The sequence below is a fragment of the Babylonia areolata genome, chromosome 30 (assembly GCF_041734735.1).
Source record: "Babylonia areolata isolate BAREFJ2019XMU chromosome 30, ASM4173473v1, whole genome shotgun sequence".
In the NCBI taxonomy this organism is placed as follows: Eukaryota; Metazoa; Mollusca; class Gastropoda; order Neogastropoda; family Buccinidae; genus Babylonia; species Babylonia areolata.
In genome coordinates this window covers 10,863,032-10,883,163 of record NC_134905.1, presented here as the reverse complement: position 1 = coordinate 10,883,163, position 20,132 = coordinate 10,863,032, and the positions used below count along the sequence as shown (strand labels likewise).

At 43.2% G+C, this 20,132-nt stretch overlaps 1 protein-coding gene across 4 annotated transcripts in view; it reads right to left on the bottom strand.

Moving 5' to 3' along the window:
* LOC143275197 (mitogen-activated protein kinase kinase kinase kinase 4-like) overlaps positions 1-20,132 on the bottom strand; it is a 331,965-nt gene that overhangs the window by 100,980 nt on the left and 210,853 nt on the right. For all 4 annotated transcript variants that reach the window (XM_076579163.1, XM_076579166.1, XM_076579165.1 and 1 more), the window contains exon 20: positions 8,811-8,961. In XM_076579163.1, the coding sequence (XP_076435278.1) occupies positions 8,811-8,961 (151 nt within the window). The remainder of the gene's footprint in view (positions 1-8,810; positions 8,962-20,132) is intronic.

The window sequence follows — 20,132 nt, the reverse complement described above, 5'->3', positions numbered from 1 at the left end:
GAGGAACAAACTGCTGAAAAAAATTGCGACATTCTGTCTCACTGAATTCTTCTAAGCCTGCTCTGAAAACACATCTTTTCCAACAACAATAATTTTCCAGTGCTGGTCTTGGTATATGATCTGGTTCCAAATGCGTTCTTTATTGTGGGAAAGCCTATAGCCATTTGTGTGTGGCGCGGTGCTTTTGAGTGTCTGTGCATTTGTGTGTGTGTGTCTGTGCATTAGTGTGTGTGTGTGGGTGTGTGGGTGTGTGCACGTGCGCGCCCATAAGCGCAAGCATGCTTGCAGGAGTGAATGTTGCAGGGATGTGTTTTCTAGAGGGCATCATAGGTGGGTGTGTGGTTTCCAATCTTCATTTGCAGGAGTGTATTCTGGCATCTCTCTCTATCTCTCTCTGTGTTGTGTGTGTGTGTGTGTGTGTGTGTGTGTGTGTGTGTGAGTGATATTATGGAGTGGGGAGAGGGGAGGAATGGGGGACAAACTGTAAAAAGCTTTGAGCATTATTTCTGGAAAAATGTGCATATTAATGTTCATTTTTTTTATCATTATGTTTGTTAGAATGTATGTATGCATTGTGTGTGTGTGTGTGTGTGTGTGTGTGTGTGTGTGTGTGTGTGTGTAGTTTGCTAGCCACATTTTAGTGTGCATACCTAACACTGATGAAATATGTCATATATAAACCATGTGTTCTTCAAAGCAACAGGAGCAGATTCCTGGATATTGTGATGTACAAGTGTCCATTCTTCTTATCATCATTATGCATCATTCTAGTTCTTCTGTCTTCCTCTGATGTTGGTGATTTTCAGAAAGGACACTGGGTAACTGCTGAATATGATGAGTTCATGTTAAGTTGCTTTGTCAATAACTAATTGCCACAATGAGTGAATTCCACCCTCTTCTATTCCTTCTGGGTTCAGCAGCAAGGGAAATTCTATTTCTCTGAAACTGTGTCTGAATTGTGGTTACTGTAATGGAAAGGATGCCCAGTGACAGCAAATTCAGAGGTTTTGTACAGGAAGTAAATAGTCTTTCTCCCACTCCCAATCTGAAGGCTGTTACTCCCATTTCATGCTGCCATGCACTAATGCCTTCACTCAGCTAAAACTTTCATATTTCTTACATTTAAATATATTTGCCAAGCTAAGGTTCCTCTGTGACAAGATGACTTTTTCCCCATTCATTATTCCACACTTTGGTTTAACTCACTCCAGATGAAGGGCCTGATCGAGGCCATACTGTTTACAACCGTTTCAGACAAAAGGACACCCATCAGAGCTTTAAGGCCAGACACGGTAGTACAAAAACGTATGAAATAAACTTGAAGTTTATGGCTTTCTGTGACATGGTATGCAAAGATATTGAACTAAACATGTGTAAAAAGGTCATTTTGTGCAATTTGTCATGACGGTTTCCATGGAAACGAATCCAAAATGGCCAACAAACAAAAAAATTAAAAGCTTAGAACTTCGGTACCTTTATAGATATGTTATTTCTGTTTGTTTTATTTGATTTTTTTGTATTTGTTCTTTATTATAGTGCAGTGGTATTTTGGAATTTGAATAAATACATTTTTTTGTTGTTGTTGTTGAAATGTGTATAAATTCCTTGACATAATTTTTTTCAAATGAGTGTATATTCATTCTTTTACTAGTACTATACAAACCACCGCACTATAATAAAGATGAATACATAAAGAAAGAAAGTACCAAGTTTGAACATGCTATCTTTTAAAGTTTTTGAGCATTGGCATTTAAAAAAATGGTATTATGAGGACAAAACACAAAACTGAGAAAACAGGAAAAGAAAGAGATGTGCTTGTACTCACAAGAAATCACACATGTTGATGCTGTTTGAAGCTTTATTTAAGTGAATATAGTACCCAGGTGAAACGGACTATAAAGATTAGATGTTGCAGAAGCAAATTATGTAAAAAAATGAAAATCACAAAAAATCATGATTTTGGTCAAAATTTCACTACCGTGTCTGGCCTTAAAGAGTTTTGAATTTTTGGAGTGGCACCTAAATTGCATAATGACTTTAAAAACTAAGAATATCTTAACTGATCTTTCCACTCCCCACTGCGACCAGTAAATGCAGTGTGTGTTGCTGTGCTCACAAGCAAGAAAGTTATTTTCGCAGTGACATGTTCACATTAACAGTGTGTCAACAATCGCATCTGACACAGTTTCTCGTCTTTGTGACAAGGCAGACAACAGAATTAGACAAAGGGGCCCTATCATGGCAATATAACGTTCTGGATTTAATCTGTTTCAAACTCTTTGTGCTTTCCTGGATTCGTTAACAAGTCAAAAGTGTGTGCAAATTTCAAACAAAAAATATGGATACTTTCATCATCTAACTGATGATTGCATAAGAAGGGAGGAAGTTTTATATTTGTGCCCAACTAACTCATGTTACTGATCAGTCTGCAAGTTTTCAGTGCACAATTTCTAACATTTGTTTTTTTTAGGATTTTATTTCTTACCCATACAAATGGGTCATCTTTGGGGAAGTCAAGGGAGCTAACTGGCAGTACTAAGTGAGTTAACAGACATTTACAATGAAAACTGAATGTGCAGCTTTTCTGTTTATTAACATCATTCTCAGCAATTAGATTTTAAACAAACTGCGGGTACAAGAATTTTTTTTTTTTTTAATCTCCCAGATGATCATAACCACAGACCTTGTGTAGCTGTCCTGTCCTTGTGTACACACACACACACACACACACTGAAGAGAAAACCAGCATGCTGCTGAAGATCTAACAGGGTCATCAGAATCAGCTCAAATGCTACAGCCCGCTCACAAATTAATGCCCCAACGAACTTCAGCTCACTAAAGTGTAAGAAGAAGAAAATGTAATATGACTGTATATAATTTTGGGAAGAAAAAAAAATCATTCACACTCAAACAAAGACTGCTAACAAAATACGCACCTCAATACTGTCCCGTTATTATCAAAATGACTCATTTTATGAGCTTTTTATTTTCTTAAGAACATGGTGTATCACATTGCATGTCCATGAATCTCGCCCTTACCCTTCTCTACCTATACCTGCAATACGCTTTTCTTGCTGAAGCCGCATCTGTTTCAATGAGGCAGACAATAAGACACAGCACAAGTTTATCCCTTTGTGAAAAAGCTAGACACATACAACACCTTTGGAGAAGATAATATCAAATGACATTTTACATCTACCACTCCTCCCCGCCCCCTCTCTCCTTTCATTTTCTCTTCTGTTCCATTGTATGATTTTTTTCTCAACAAAAGCATTTCCACCCTCCCTCCCCCCAACATCCTTCCCAAGATTCTTCCTCCTCATCAGTGCTTATTCACTCTCCCTCTCTTTCTTATTAACAACTGACTGCTGTCTGCTTATTTCTTTATCTCTTCTCTATCCTCGTACAGATAGTTACACAATACAAACAAACTGAGAATAACAAAGGCAGGTCTTTCTTTTGTTCTTGTGTGGATTTTTTTGTCTTTTTTTTTTTACCTCTTTACTTAAAGAATTTTTTTTTTCTAACCTCTGTTCTTCCTGTCATTGACAAGAAGCATTAGGGGATCGAAGAAGCCCAAGTAATGGCCTTGCTTTCTTAACATCACCATTACCACGAGAGAAGGAAGCCACCAAGACATCTCAGTGCCTTGCTGTTTCAATGTCTGCTGCTTGAAGACAAGGATGGCAGCTAACTTGTTTCTCTGCAGCAGCAGCACTGTCTGTGAGTAAACAAGCAAGTCCTCCCTCAGAGAGGTCTAACAAGGAGTCTGAAAAAATCATAACAATAAACATGCTTGTTTTGCTAGCAGAACCATTTTAACACCATAACCAGTGTGGTCAGTTCCACAGTATAAACTGACTGTCAGTCAGAATGTGTTTCGCTGTGGGCTTGTCAGGACAAGCGGGACTGAATGCAGATGCAGCAACAACCTCCTCCAACTTCAAACCGTCCGTGATTTCTGAAATGTGGGAAATTTGTGGTAGAGTTCAGAAAAGTAGGTTTTATAGGCCAATGAACTGGTGGATTCTTTTCAGTGAAAAATTGTGTCCCAATGTGGTCAATCTATCCCAATCAACCAGGGTCTTGAAAAAGAGATCAGCTGAGGTATGGAAGGTAGTGCGTTGAGGAACCAGCATCCTATCCAGTGTGGAGGGCTCCACTTCCATACAGGCTGTGTGGTCCAAAGTGTATAAGGACCACACACCACCTTTTGAAGTCTTCAATATACTTCTCCTGGGGCTGAAAAGGACTCCTTAACGGAATCAACTTCCTCACCCTCTCCATCACTCATCTTCGCTGCAATCTTTCAAATCTAGTCTGAAGTGCCACCTTTTCCCCTCCTGAATAATTCTCAACAGCTCATCCCTTTCCAGTATGAACTAAAATGGCTTTTAGTGAGTGAGTGAGTTTGAGAGTTTCAGATTTTGTTGGTTGTATTTTTGCTTGTGTACTATTTATGATAGTATGCTATGACTTGTATGCATGCGTATGCGTGTGCTTGTGTGTGTTGTGGGTGTGTGTGGGGGGGATGAATTATTTTTAATGTTTGGTATCTTGTGTTCAATTTTTTCTTTTTGATATTTATGTGTTCTATTTGTAAACGACTAGGGCTTATTTTCAAGATTAGGAGTAAATGCTCATAACAATAATAATAATAATAGTAATAGGAATGGAAGCGGTGGGCTTACGAAGCCACTCCTTCGCCATCTCTGGTACTTTTAAGATGCCTAGTGGTCCTGGAGGTGGTGTCTTGTTGTCTGGAGAGGGCTAAGGGTGAAAGTGTGGCTTGTGGGGAGGACTGCATGACTGACCCAATTAGGGAGGGTCAGCTCTAGCTCAGCCAGATCCCAGTTGGGTCCCATCTGGTTGCTGTGCGAAGTGGGCTTCATATCTCACCATGGGAGGGGTAGGGGGGGAAGGAATGTGTGTCAGTACCGTCATCTTTTTCAGAGCACAGAGGCTTGAAGTCTTCCTCCCACTCCATGGTGGGCTGGGTCCCATCCCATGTTGACATACCTGTTGGGGCGTCCTGGATTTGGTGGTCTACCCAGCGGGACAAGCAAGGGCAATCCAACGACTGGTCAAAAGAAGTGCCCCTATCCTTCCATCTGATCAAGGTGTTGAGTTTTTTTACTAGAGGTCCAACCACGCTTGAGTGGGCTGGTGCCAAACCTTCTTAGGGCTTCTTTGGAAAAAATAGGGACCCATGCATGCTGGGAGGACATGAACACCCATACATCTCCCTGTAGGACCGAGGGCTGAGGGGGGTGGAGGGGGGGGACTGCAGGCTTCGTAGAAATGGGTGGGGTGACCCGGAAGCAGTCCATGCTGAAAGGGAGGCTGTAGTGACCATGGAGCACATATATTGGGTGGCTGAGGTGCGAGTTTCCGACAGGGGGTTGGCCTGACTGACAAATAGTTGATCACTCCCATCAGGACAGCCTGTGCCACCCTGTGGAATGTGCTGGGCTGGTTCCAGGGAGGGATGTGAGGGGGTGGGGGCCAGGAGGGGAGGGGGGGGGGGGGTTGCACCATAGTCCTCTTGTTAATCCAGCATGCACCATAGGTGTGCCCCAGTACGGGTGGAATGGGGGAATCCACCCGCTGGCGCCACACATCCTGTGACCCCATCCCCAAGGGTTAGTGGCACCTTGACTTCCAGGGAGAGAGAAACCTGGCCAAGTCGGAGGGAAGTCTGGTCCGACTTGGTTGTTGGACCTGCCGGTTGACAGATGGACCAACAGCCTGGTGCCGCCATACAAGCACGGGCCTACCCCAGCAGGGGAGACTGGCAAGATTACAATGTACAAATAAGGGCCATACATGCAAATCCCCTCCAATAGAGATACTGGGGTAACTTGGCCCAGGGTGGGCAAAGGAAAGGTCTCCTCCCAAGGGCAGGGCTCCTCCACCCACACTGAGGGAGGTGGGAGATGGGGCTTGACATGGGAGGGAGGGGAAGTAGCAACAACTCCATCGAGGGTCTTCTCAGCAAACTGAGATAGAGGCCGGGTACGAAATGCCCTTGTAAGGAAGTGTCCCGCCCCATGTCCACACTTCTCACAGTGGAGTTGCTACTCCCCATGAATCCCCCATTCCACTGGGACAACTGGGGAGGTGATGCTTGACCCCATTTCTCCTTGGCACCCTTCACAACTGGTTTAATGGGTAAAGCGCTGCCTCCGCAATTTGCGTCCAAAGACCAAATCGGGAAGAACCATGGCACCCAGGCCTGGGAAAGGCTCCTAATGAAGCTCCAACCCGGCCTCATGGTTCCTACCATCACAGGATGACTTGCCAGGCATAGTGGACCACACTTGTGAACCAAGAAAAATTGTAGAGGCCGGCACAGCGAACGGAAAGACAAGACTGACTGAGAGTAAGAAATAAATAGCGATTCCACGGGGCGGAGTTGAACTGATGTCAGAGATAGCACAACAAGTCGCATGCAATGAAAGAGGCCAAATGAACATACTTAAAAGCCAATAAAAGTGTTAGATGAGGCAAGCAGAAAACCTGACATGAAGGTGTCAACAGCCTGGCCAAAAGGAATGAGTTGTTGCTTGTAGCCGTTTCCAGCATTTGATTGGCTAGAGCGGACTGGACATGGCTGGGCATTGCACTGTCAGCTGCCCAAAATTTGGCCAGGCAGGGCAAAACACAGGTCCAGTTTGCCTCAGTCTGACATGGTACAGAGTATAACACCAAAAAGTATACAGCCAGTAAATGAAATATGTTAAATTTGTTCAGTCCTGGAACACATACATGCTGCTATTTATCTAGAAAACGTTGTCCTTCACAATCTGTTATTTCATTTTTACTGCTATACTGAAGCAAATGTTCTGCGAATATAGTACTTAATGCTGAGGTGTTGTGATACAGATGATGCATTTTTTCTGTTGTCACTTTTTTTTTCTCCTTTTTTTTTCAGTCCTTATAGATTCTGGTGGAACATAGTGCTTTATCACTGTCATAAATGATGTAAACTTTTTTGTTCATACTACAGAAAGCCAGGTTTAAAAACTTCTGGAAACCTGGGTTATTTTTGAGGACTTTAAAAACTGTCAAAATCTCTATCTGACGGAAGGCCACCTGCAGCAGATCTCTCCCTCCCTGCCAGCCATAATACCAAATGGCAGTCCCACATTCACCCAGCAGCATCCTACCTACCTACCTCCCCTACTAACAACTGGCAGTCCCACATTCACCCAGCAGCATCCTACCTACCTACCTCCCCTACTAACAACTGGCAGTCCCACATTCACCCAGCAGCATCCTACCTACCTACCTCCCCTACCAACAACTGGCAGTCCCATACTCACACAGCAGCATCCTACCTACCTACCTCCCCTACTAACAACTGGCAGTCCCATACTCACTCAGCAGCATCCTACCTACCTACCTCCCCTACTAACAACTGGCAGTCCCATACTCACTCAGCAGCATCCTACCTACCTACCTCCCCTACTAACAACTGGCAGTCCCATACTCACTCAGCAGCATCCTACCTACCTACCTCCCCTACTAACAACTGGCAGTCCCACATTCACCCAGCAGCATCCTACCTACCTACCTCCCCTACCAACAACCGGCAGTCCCACATTCACCCAGCAGCATCCTACCTCCCCTACTAACAACCAGCAGTCTCACACTCACTCAGCAGCATCCTACCTACCTACCTCCCCTACTAACAACTGGCAGTCCCACATTCACCCAGCAGCATCCTACCTACCTACCTCCCCTACTAACAACTGGCAGTCCCACATTCACCCAACAGCATCCTACCTCCCCTACTAACAACCAGCAGTCTCACACTCACTCAGCAGCATCCTACCTACCTACCTCCCCTACCAACAACCGGCAGTCCCACATTCACTCAGCAGCATCCTACCTCCCCTACTAACAACCAGCAGTCTCACACTCACTCAGCAGCATCCTACCTCCCCTACTAACAACCAGCAGTCTCACACTCACTCAGCAGCATCCTACCTCCCCTACTAACAACCAGCAGTCTCACACTCACTCAGCAGCATCCTACCTCCCCTACTAACAACCAGCAGTCTCACACTCACACAGCAGCATCCTACCTCCCCTACTAACAACCAGCAGTCTCACACTCACTCAGCAGCATCCTACCTACCTACCTCCCCTACTAACAACCGGCAGTCTCACATTCACCCAGCAGCATCCTACCTCCCCTACTAACAACCGGCAGTCTCACATTCACCCAGCAGCATCCTACCTACCTACCTCCCCTACTAACAACCGACAGTCTCACACTCACTCAGCAGCATCCTACCTCCCCTACTAACAACCGGCAGTCTCACACTCACTCAGCAGCATCCTACCTCCCCTACTAACAACCGACAGTCTCACACTCACTCAGCAGCATCCTACCTCCCCTACTAACAACCAGCAGTCTCACACTCACTCAGCAGCATCCTAACTCCCCTACTACTCACTCAGCAGCATCCTACCTCCCCTACTAACAACCAGCAGTCTCACACTCACTCAGCAGCATCCTACCTCCCCTACTAACAACCAGCAGTCTCACACTCACTCAGCAGCATCCTAACTCCCCTACTAGCCGGCAGTCCCACATTCACCCAGCAGCATCCTACCTCCCCTACTAACAACCGGCAGTCTCACACTCACTCAGCAGCATCCTACCTCCCCTACTAACTGGCAGTCCCACACTCACTCAACAGCATCCTACCTACCTACCTTCCCTACCAACAACCGGCAGTCCCACACTCACTCAGCTGCACCCTTCTTCCCCTAGCATCAACTGGCAGTTCCACACTCACCAAGAGCTCCTGGTGCAGAGGAGTTGGAGGAGGTCCTGTGGACCTGGGCAGGTGGTGGACGACCCACATTCCTGAAGGCATCACGTTCTGTGCGCCGCCCTCCCACTCCAGCCTGACGGTTTGCATCCTGGACTGATGGCTCTGATTTGTTCTGAAACAAACAGTACCCTTACCATTATTATTATCAACATCATAATCGCTAACAGCCAAACCTACCACACTGGGACATAGCCATCCAATTTGTTCTAAAAAAAAACATTAAAAAAACCACAGTGTGAATAATGTTTTCATTGTTATCATCATTGTTGCTTACTGGGCTGAAAACACTGTTTATATAGACGCACTGTGCCATATCACATGTGTACAGTTGCTTGAAAGTTTGGGAAAATTTTAAAGGATACTCGGTTTTGTCACCTTTCAATCTATCACACATATATTGGCAACCAGCCTCCTTCATCCCTGGCAGTTGTCTGTCCTTCCAACTGTTTCACTCAGGGTTAGACTGTCCACTCTTGATGTTGTCCCCCCATCTCTTCTTCTGCTGGCCTCTTCTCAATCCCTGCACTGTTCCCCACAGGAAGGTCTTGGCCAGTCCTGATGAATGTGAGACATGGCCATACCATTTCATTATCCTTAACAGTGGTTAGTAGACCATCATGTGGCCCAATAGCCTGCTTGACTCTTCTGCCCACTTCATTGTTTGTGATGTACTCCCTGTATGTGATACTAAGGATATTCCTGAAGCATCTCGCCTTCAAGGCGTGTATCTTATTTTCCAGTTCAGTTGTCGAGGTCCATGTCTTATTTGGAAATACGGAAATGACAAGGGAGTGCATCCATCTGATCTTTGAGCTGAGCATGATGTTGCTGTCATTCCAGATGAGTCTCAGTTTTGTCCATGATGTTGTTGTCTGGGCTATCCTGGAGAGTATCACTAGCTTGGATCCTTCATCAGAAACAATTAATCTGAGACACTTCCAAGCTTTGGATGGTATCTAGTTAGTTCACTCTGATATCAGTGCTGATGCCATCAGAGTTGATGGTCATTAGTTCGGTCTTCTTTGCGCTGATCTCCACACCATATGCTGCAGATGTTTTGTCAAGGCATTACACCAGGTTCATGAGCCCATCTTCATTTCCTGACAATCCATCAATGTCATCAACAAAACGCAGGTTGGTGATTGTCCTGCAACCAATGCTGACTGTTCCTCCATGGTTTTCAAGTGCGTCAGTCATGATCCTCTCAAGGAAGATGTTGAAGAGCGTGAAAGATAGTAAAACAGCCTTGTCTAACTCAAACACTTATTTTGAACTAGTTTTTAATGCTGCCATTGAAGTAGACTGTGCTCCTGACCTTTTCATACAGGTGTTACATCACCATAATCAGATTGGCATTGATGTTGTACTGCTTCAAAGCTACTCACAACGCTTTGTGCCATACCCTGTCAAAAGCCTTCTTAAAATCTACGAAGACATAGTAGAGGTCTTGCTGGTGTTGCAGGTACCTCTCACACAGTATCCCTGAGTTTGAAGATTTTGTTCTGTTGTGCTGCGCCCTGATCTGAATCCAGCCTGTTCTTCTTCACTTGTGGTTTCAGTCTGTCCAGAATTATCTTTTAACATGACCTTGCTCGGATGCAGGGGGAGAAGCCATGATCAGCATCCCCACTACAATCTGCAACAAGGTCTGGCAGACAGGAGACGACTGGAGAATGGCTGACACCATGGACCCAATCTATTGTCAATACTCTACCCAAGAAAGGCAATTTACAATGCCCAAACTACTGTACCATCACCCTGATAAGCCATCCCAGCAAGGTCATGTTTGTCAGCTGTTTGTTAGTTTCCTGCACCTGTTTAATGTTTGGTTACCCTGCCCAGGAAAACACTTTTTTCCTCGCCCTACCCCGTTAATTCTTCTCTTTTTTCCCTGCTTGTTTCTGGAATGCTGACATTCCTTGGTTGCTCTCTGACTGTTTTAATTTTTGCCTGGTTTTCAACCCTCAAACTGCACCTTGAAGTCTGTTGGGCTAAAAGAAACATGATTTGATTACAACACAAAGGGGGCATGTGAGAGAAGGAAGATGGAGGGAAAACAGGGAGCAGAGAGAAAGAGGGGAGATAGGCGCTGGATATGCGTGGAGAGGGAGAAGCATACATATCTCACCCCTTAGGACAATCAAATTTTTGCAGACCTGTGAAAGAGGCATGCAAGATCTGAATAAAACAAGACACAAACTTCTGCTCCTCTAATGCAGCCTTCAAAAACAAATAATGTACAAACATCATAAGTGCATACACAGACAATCTGGCGGCCTGTGGTTTAGTGGGAACAGACAAAACAGGTTCATAATAGATTCATGATGATGATGATGATGATGGTGACGACCATGATGGTTATGATAACCAGCGTTCTCAGCTTTCATACAAACACACATGAGCCTGCCATTGCCTTGCATATTAAAGACTGAAAGGGACAGGGTTACCAAAAAAGTGTTCTGATGATTGGCACAGACAGAAGGGACAAACATGAGGTCTGCCCCCATATATATATATATGGTTTTTTTTTAACTGGGATGGACTGAGGAGAAGGGTGTGTGGGTAAAAGGGGAGGGAGGGCTGAGGAAGAGAGGTGGAGAAGTTAGAAGAGGGGGGAGGAAGGAAGAAATCATCTTGACAAGGGGGAGATTTGCCATAAGAGGCAGACACATGGACCGGACCTGATAAAGGGACACATGGAGACAGCTCCATTAAAAAAACAACATCCACCCCGGCCCTGCCATCTGCCTCCCAAGCTCGCTTCCCCCTCCTCCTTCCTTTCTCCTCCTACAGGCTGATGGAAGGGGGGTGGTGAGGGGGCAGAAAAGAGCACTAAGTCAGGACCATCACCACACTGGCCACACACACCAGTCACTCACTACTATATGAATTTGCACACTGCAGTGGTCAATAACACCTCTGATGTCCTGCAGCACTCCCTTGCATGGACCCTTATTTCATGGCTGACAGTTCTGAGAACAAGTCAATAATTATGTCCATCCCCTGCCTAGCTGTTTTGCATGTCTAGATGGAAGACAAAGACAACAGCTAATCAGAAGACAGTTGCTGGAGATTCATTAAAATGAAGCAAGAGGAATAATTATTGACCCTGTGTTTGCAGGCCTTCCCTAATCACAGAGAAAAAGACAGAAAAGTTAGCTCATGAATAGATCCAAATGATGACCACACACACATACAAACAAATGCATACATGCACACATAACATGTGCATACACACACACACACACACACAAACACGCTCATGTCCTAAAGCAGAGCAGCAATAAAGCAGTAAGGCATAAAATGCTCAGAAATGCCTCCTCATCATCTGAAGATGAAACAGATAATGAAGCAAAATCTTCCTTCTTCCTCACCTCCTAATGATCAATTACTCCCTGTTCTTCCTTGTCTCCATTTATATCATCATCTCTGAACTGTTTCTCTTCTTCCAACCCTGTTAATATTGCCCAAAACAAACAAACATGAAACCAATTGACAGCATTCACAAACTGACAGCTCTGCCCAGCACTGCATGCAATGAAAAGGATGAGGAGAACCTGACCCCATTACTCCACGGATGGCATAGGGTGCCGACTGATTGAATGCCTCCTCCAATCCAATGGCTCCTCCGGACCATCATGTGAATACGTGACAATTTATTGCCAATCGGCATGCACCTCCAAAGGCACAAGAAAATGATTCATTTTTATAAACAGTGGGGTGCTCTGAGAGCACACAGAGAGAGGGCAGGAGGGAGAGAGAAAGAGAGAGAGAGAGGGGATGGAGGAGTAGAAAGGAGAGGAAGAGAGGAATCAAGTCGCTAAATGATAAGTGACAGAACCCCATCCCCACAAAGTGTCCGCATATACACACACTGATGCACGTTCACACAAGAGATAATGGAGGACACTGAGAAGAAGAACCACCATGGCTAACAGATGAAATCAATGCCGCCATTAAAACTTGTGACATGTACTTGTGGTAAACTGTTAAAGACATATTTATAAAAAGAAATAAAGTGACAGCAATGAAAAAGGCTGCTTGAAGGAAGTATTTCAGTGAAATTATTTCATCTAAAACAAGAGAGGCAAAGCCTTCAAGACTCACTTGTGATACCCTTAAAAAAAAAAAAAAAAAAAAATCTAATCGTTAAAATGTGCTCTGTATTTCTTATAATAAAGCTTCAGGTTAAAAGAAAAAGAAAAAAGAAAAAGAAAAAAGAAAAAGAAAAAAGAAAAAAAAAGTCCTCATGGCAGATTCGAACCCCGCATGTTCGGGTGAGAAGAAACTGTCTTACCCATTACATTATCGTGGCTCCTTAGCTGACGTTCAAAAATATAATATTTAAACATGCTTTTTTAAAGGGCGATAAATCGATTGCGGTATTCGCAGTGAGAACGCTGTTTAAATCATATTATTCTGGTGTATCCTGGGCATTCAAAAAATCTTTATGGGCAATTAAAAATTCTTTTTAAGTCTGCAGTAAAGGAGACATGCCTATCGCTGCAGTCACACTGCAACATTTAGCTGTTTTCTCTGGATCTAGATAGATGTACAAAGTTTACACGGTCAATTCAGTTTCTCTTTTTGTTAAACTAATAACATGTAGAGCCAAGTACAAGTACTTCAAAACGTCGTATGAAGTGAAAAGGACTTCATTTTGAGTAAAGTCAAGACTGGAAATTTTTGCGTTTCATCAATTCATGGGTATTAACTCTCATGGTTTATTATTTTTAACTGTGAATTCCAACTGATTCTATGGATATCTTTATGGCAGTTTGGGGCATAATCCAGTAAGTGATGAGACGTTCACAAATCTTTCTCTGAATAAATATTTAACGGTCTCCTTCTCCAACTTTCCATTACATGTTATCGTGTATTGTCGATTGAATATAGGATTGAACGGGCAGGTCAACAACCTGAAACAAAATGGCGTTGTTCGTGTTTGTGAAGAATATGAGCATGCGCTTTGAATATGTATAAATATGTGTACACAACTGATTTTTGCCCATGACCTTCAGGGCTCAGCCAATAGATCTATAAAGACCACTCGTTCTATTGATTTTAGTATTTTCCGAAAAAGACCACTTGGGTGAATGAACATAGTGAAAGCCCTGTACACTGAGAGTAAAACACACAAGCTTTTTATATATTGAGTATAATTTCAAAATGTAATGTTTAAGATGAGAAAGATCAGTTTAAAGCAAATTAAGTCCCCTAGCATTAATTACAGATTAATTTCCCTTTTTTACTATCTGCACCAAAACATTTGCAAAATAAATATAACTTCCATGCTTAGCAAAAGAAGTTCCTGTTTGAACAAAAAAAAAAAGATAAAAATGACTGCTCTTGTTGTTGTGTCAGAATATCAGATCAAAGTGCCAAGTTTAGAGAATACAAAAAAACAAAAACAAAAAAACAACAACAAAAGTAAATGCAGTTTGCATATAATTTGGCTTCTTTTTTAAATTTTTTTGTGCCCATCCCAGAGGTGCAATATTGTTTTAAACAAGATGACTGGAAAGAACTGAATTTTTCCTATTTTTATGCCTAGTTTGGTGTCAACTGACAAAGTATTTGCAGAGAAAATGGCAATGTTAAAGTTTACCATGGACACACACACACACACACAGACAACCGAACACCGGGTTAAAACATAGACTCACTTTGTTTACACAAGTGAGTCAAAAACGATTTTTAAAAAAGTATCTGGAAAGCGGTTAACAAATTGTCTGACAAACTGACATCTGTCTATCCTCCCTAAACATATTTATCAGCTTAAAATCATAAACATTTCACAACCACAGCTGAAAGGTTATAAATAATGACAGCACTAAAGCTAACAATTCGTTATTATTGAAAGATTTTTGATTCCAAAAGAATTAGAACCAACTTTCAGTTTGAATACATGGGTGTGCACAAGGGGTACAAAGAACTATACACCCTAAAACTGACTAAATCTTGAGGTTTGGATGACCTGGATAATAGACTTCTGAAGATTTCTGCACCAATACTTTCTAAGAGCCTTACTTATCGATCTTTTATTCTTCTATTGTTGTCTTTTTTCCCCATCCTCTTTTATCATTTTCTTATTGTTCTTTATTCTCCTTCATTTGATCTGCTTTTCAATTAATTTTTTTTTTAAATGTTAGAGAGCATGGTGAAAAGAAGCTTGTAGTTTATCCCTTTACCCTCAATACAGCATTCAAGTTAAAGAGTTCTCTCTCTCACACACGTTATATACACATGCACACACCATCACACTCTCTCCCCATCTCCCCCCTCATGTATGTGCATGTCCACAGGATATCCTGCCAGTGTCAGGTTCCCCCCTGTGCCAACAGCAAAGACCACACACAGCAGTCAGTCAGTCACCCCCCACCCCCTCCTACCCCCTCCCAACATGCAGCCCCCCACTACAACTGGATAGTGGAACAAAATGGTGGATGGGAGGTTGGGTGGGGGCAGTCCTGATCGATGACTGCTCTCTTTGTTCCTTCCTCCCTCACCACTTCTTTGTACCACAAGTTACTCCCTGCCAGCCTATTATTGATCATCACATGCCAACAAGGCAGCTACACCCAGTGCTAGCAACCTACCCCCTTCCTTCCCCAACCCACCCCCATATCAGCAAGCAGGCATTAGATATTGCTCAGGGGATCTTGACCACATGTGCGGTGCCCAAGATCTCTGTCAGTTTGGGATTTTTTCCTCTTGTTGGTTGTTGCTTTCGCTTCAATGGATGATTGAGAGAGAGAGAGGGGTGGGGTGTGGGGGTGGGATTAGTGTGTTTTGCACTCACTAGCTAGTGCATGTGCATATCATAAATGTGTGTGTATTTCAAGCTATAAGTTGTATCACTTGCTATCTGACACCTGAACTGCAAGTAAGTTGTATCACTTGCTATTGGACACCTGAACTGCAATCTTAAGTGAGGGCTGAAATTCAATCTACCTTCCAAAGACAAAAAGGTGCATTGCTGGCAATTTTACAGTTCTGAAATTGTCCTATAAAATTTGGTATAAGTTCAAATTTAAATTGTCACTTTTTTTCAAGAGATGTAAAAACAAAAACTGGAAGAAAAACGAAAAATGGGAAAAGAAAACTGCTTGTCATACCTTCATACCTTGTCGTGCTGATTGTCATACTGAATTCTGAATTCAATCATATCACACACACACACACACACACACGTGTGTGTACACACACATGTAAACACACACACATTTATATAGACTACACACGGCTTTTATTTTGTTGATACTGACGTGCCTGCTGCAACTGCTTCAAAGAAAAAGTACCTCAGTTGCAACTGGCTTTTCTTCATGAATTTTTTTTTTTTTTTTAATACTTATCTACTATTTTTGTTTCATTGTCTATTACTATTATGATTTCAGATTTGTGTGCTAATTTGCTAATTCTAAGGAACATCTAATCTGATCCTTCTCACTCTACCTCTCTCCCTCCATTCTCCTTCACACCCTCATCACATGGCTGTAGACACCAGTGTGTGATACAGGGCTGTGAAATGGGGGAGATTGGTGTGGGGCAGACAGGGTGGGTTGAAGGGGAGAAAGGACCCCGGTCCTTGTGATGTGATAGGCTTCCATGTGCTAACTCCATTCCCATTAACTCAACACTCCAGTCACCGTCTGCACAATTCACCCAACAACTCATGGCCCACTACTTGCACTGACAATCTGTCAGCAACAACAGCACCATTTCTCTGACTTTGAGCTTATTCCTTTCAACCCATATCCTCCTTCCCCATGGCTGAGGTACATCAGCTTGCTGACATGTGTCAACAGTGTGTGTGCATTCATGCATATATATATATATATATATATATATATATATATATATATATATATATATATATATATACACTCGCTTCAGCAGATGGATTGGGAAGGGGGGAGTGGGAAGAAAGTAATAAACAAAAGAGAGAAAGGAAAGTGGTCTGACTGTCTTATGTGGGATAAAGAATATAATACTATACCATACACAAGTAAAAAAAAAACAAACCTGCAAATGAACCAGACTTAATATGCTGAATGTATTCATTAATATATTTCTAATTTAGCTTCTATGGTATTTTAAGATTTTTGTTTTATTCTTTCAAATATCATCTGTACTGAAACTGGTCACTTCTTGTATTGTAACTGGCTTGTCATATTCTACTGATATACTGCAATCAGCACTTCTTTTTTTTCCTCTTTTTTCAGAAATCTTTTCTTATCTTCCTTATCATTCTGGTGTTTGTGGTAACAGAAAAGAAAAAATGTAAACATATATATATACATGTACGTACACACACACACACAGAGATACATATATACATGATAGTGATGATGATGATACAATTACTTATATAATGCTTATCTTTGGTCAGAGACCCAACTTTAAATGCTTTACCAACACTGAATCATTTGCACAACAGGCTGTCTACCAGGGCAGAGCCGACTGACAGCTGCCACTGGGCACTCATCATTTGTTTCCTGTGTCATTCAATCAGGTTTCAGTGATGTGTGTGTGTGTGTGTGCGCACACACACACACACACACAAACGTAATATTTTACCTGTATGACCATTTCATTTATTTATCCCGTCATATAGGCAGCCATACAAAATACAAATATATTTTAAGTATGCAAGACAACTGAAATCATCAACATGGGTAACTGAAATTAACTATCTTCTATTTCAGGGTCAGAAATATTCGTTCACAAATTGCTAACTCTAAAATAGGAATTTATGGAATAAGAATGCCTTCGGGCAAGTACACTCTTTCTTCAATTCAGTTGCGTGCTCCTAGTGATGCAATCAACACATCATTTCTAATTTCATCTCCGTCCAGTAACACCTTCCATTAGTGATGCGGCAACAGGCCCGTAACGTCCCAGCTAAAAATGGCCAAGCTAAAAATGGCCACAATGATGTGTCCACTACACACTACCTTCACCACAGCCCATCCCTGCTGTACTGTTCATGATAACATCATCAATGGAGCAGCATATGTCAAAAGACAACAGCTGCGAAGACTCCCCCCCAAAATATCTGATGGACAACTCTGATGAAAGCTTCAGCACCTTCAGGAGATGGGGCAGATAGGGCAGGAAAGGATATCGAGGGGAAGTATACACAAAGCATGATGGACAATGGCACCTCAGCCTAAACACAAAGGATCAACAAGAACAAAACGATCCAGAAATAGTCATGCTCCAGAAATAATCACATCAAGAACAAGGGCACAGCCAAACTTATGAAAAAGGCTAGGGCAAATTTGAGAGGAAGGAGACTGGTATGAGACACCATCATACTGGTTTAAAGCTCCACCCTTTCTCATAATATCCTGCAAAACATACCAGGACCTCAAACCAGAATGGGTACAAGGACAAAACATATACCACAGCCTCAAATCAGAAAGGGCACTGGGACAAAACAATTACCAAGCCCTCAAATCAGAAAGGGCACTGGGACCAAATGATTACCAACACCTTAAACCAGAAAGGGCACAGGAAACCCGAAACGGCAGAGGGATAAAACGATTACCAAGGCCTCGGATCAGAAAGGGCACAGGGATAAAACAATTACCAAGGCCTTAAATCAGAAAGGGCATAGGGACAAAATGATTACTAGCCCCGGAACCAGAAAAGGATGGAAGGGTTGTGTGAAAATCCATCACACTGGTTTAGGCTCCATCCTTTCCCAACACCCTGCAAAGTATACCAAGGCTCCTAAACCAGAACGGGTACAGGGATTGTGTGAGAATCCATCATACTGACTTTCACATCATCCAGCAAACTCTGCCAATGCCCATGATCCAGATCAAGCACAGGGGTTGTGCGAGAAAAAGTGTGCTTTAGTGTGGGCTCTTCTTACACTTGCCAGTACTGCTGCACTATTATTTTCCCAGTTTACCAGGTCCTCTGCAGTGAAGCAGCAGAAAAAGTTAGGATCCTTTTTACCCCCACCAATAAAAAACAACAACAATAACAAAAAACCCAAAACAACCCAATATGGACCACTGTCTTTTTCCCCCCCGACTGTACAACTCTTCAGACTTTCTTTTTACTCCTAAGTGGACAGAATCCAGATGGTTGAACTTACCCCAAACCCTAGAAACCAATAATTGTTAATCCGATTTGGAATAAATCTCCAACTTCCTACCCCTCCACACAGATGTAAGTATGTGCACACACATGAGACAGCACAGGACAGAGTGACACTCATCCACACACACATACTAGGTGGGCTGGAGTAGAAGTAGTAAGAGTAGTGTGTGTCCATCGAGATCGATGATGACCATCGTTGTCATCCAGCTGGGGGATGGGGGGAGAGTGGTGGGGGGGGCATATCATTGTCAGGGAGCTTGTTTCCCCATGACTTTCTGGCCTGCCTCTTCTGAACAGCTGCAACAGTCCTGTTGGCCTCGCACAACTTGGTGCCTTTGTGCACAGCAGCGTGCCATTTGTCACGGTCCATTGCAGATTCCTTCCAGGAGTCAGGGTTGATGTCCAACACTTTCAGAGAGACTTTCAGAGTATCTCTGAAGCGCTTCTTCTGTGTGATCTCTTCCCTTGTTGCAGCTCGCCATAGAAAAGCCTTTTGGGCAGCTGATGGTCTGGCATGCGCGCCACGTGTCCAGCCCAGCGAAGCGGGGACTGCATCAGGATGGTGAAAATGCTGGGAAGGGTGGCTTTTGCAAGCACCTCTGTGTCTGGGGTCCTGTCTTGCCACTTGATGTTCAGTAGCTTCCTGAGGCATGTTGTGTGGAAGTGGTTCAGCTTCTTGGCGTGTTGTTGGTACACTGTCCAAGTTTTGAAAGTGTACAGTAGTGTAGGGAGAACTACTGCTCTGTAGACCTTTAGCTTGGTCTCGAGACCAATGCCTCTTCTGTTCCAGACATTTGCATAGAGTCTGCCAAAGGTTGTGCTTGCTCTTGCAATCCTGACGTTCACTTCATCGTCGATGATCACATTTCGTGACAGTGTGCTGCCAAGGTTTGTGAACTGCTCCACCGCACTGAGTCTCTGACCACTGACTGTGATGTTGGGCTGAATGTGGGGTTTCCCTGGGGCTGGCTGATGGAGAACGTCAGTTTTCTTCGTGCTGATGGTAAGGCTGAAGTTCCTGCTGGCAGTGGCAAACTTGTCGACGCTGAGTTGCATGTCAGCTTCAGATCCAGCATTGAGGGCACAATCATCAGCAAACAAAAATTCTCTGATGATGTCTGTCATGACCTTGGGTTTTGCTTGAAGCCTTCTGAGGTTAAACAGCTT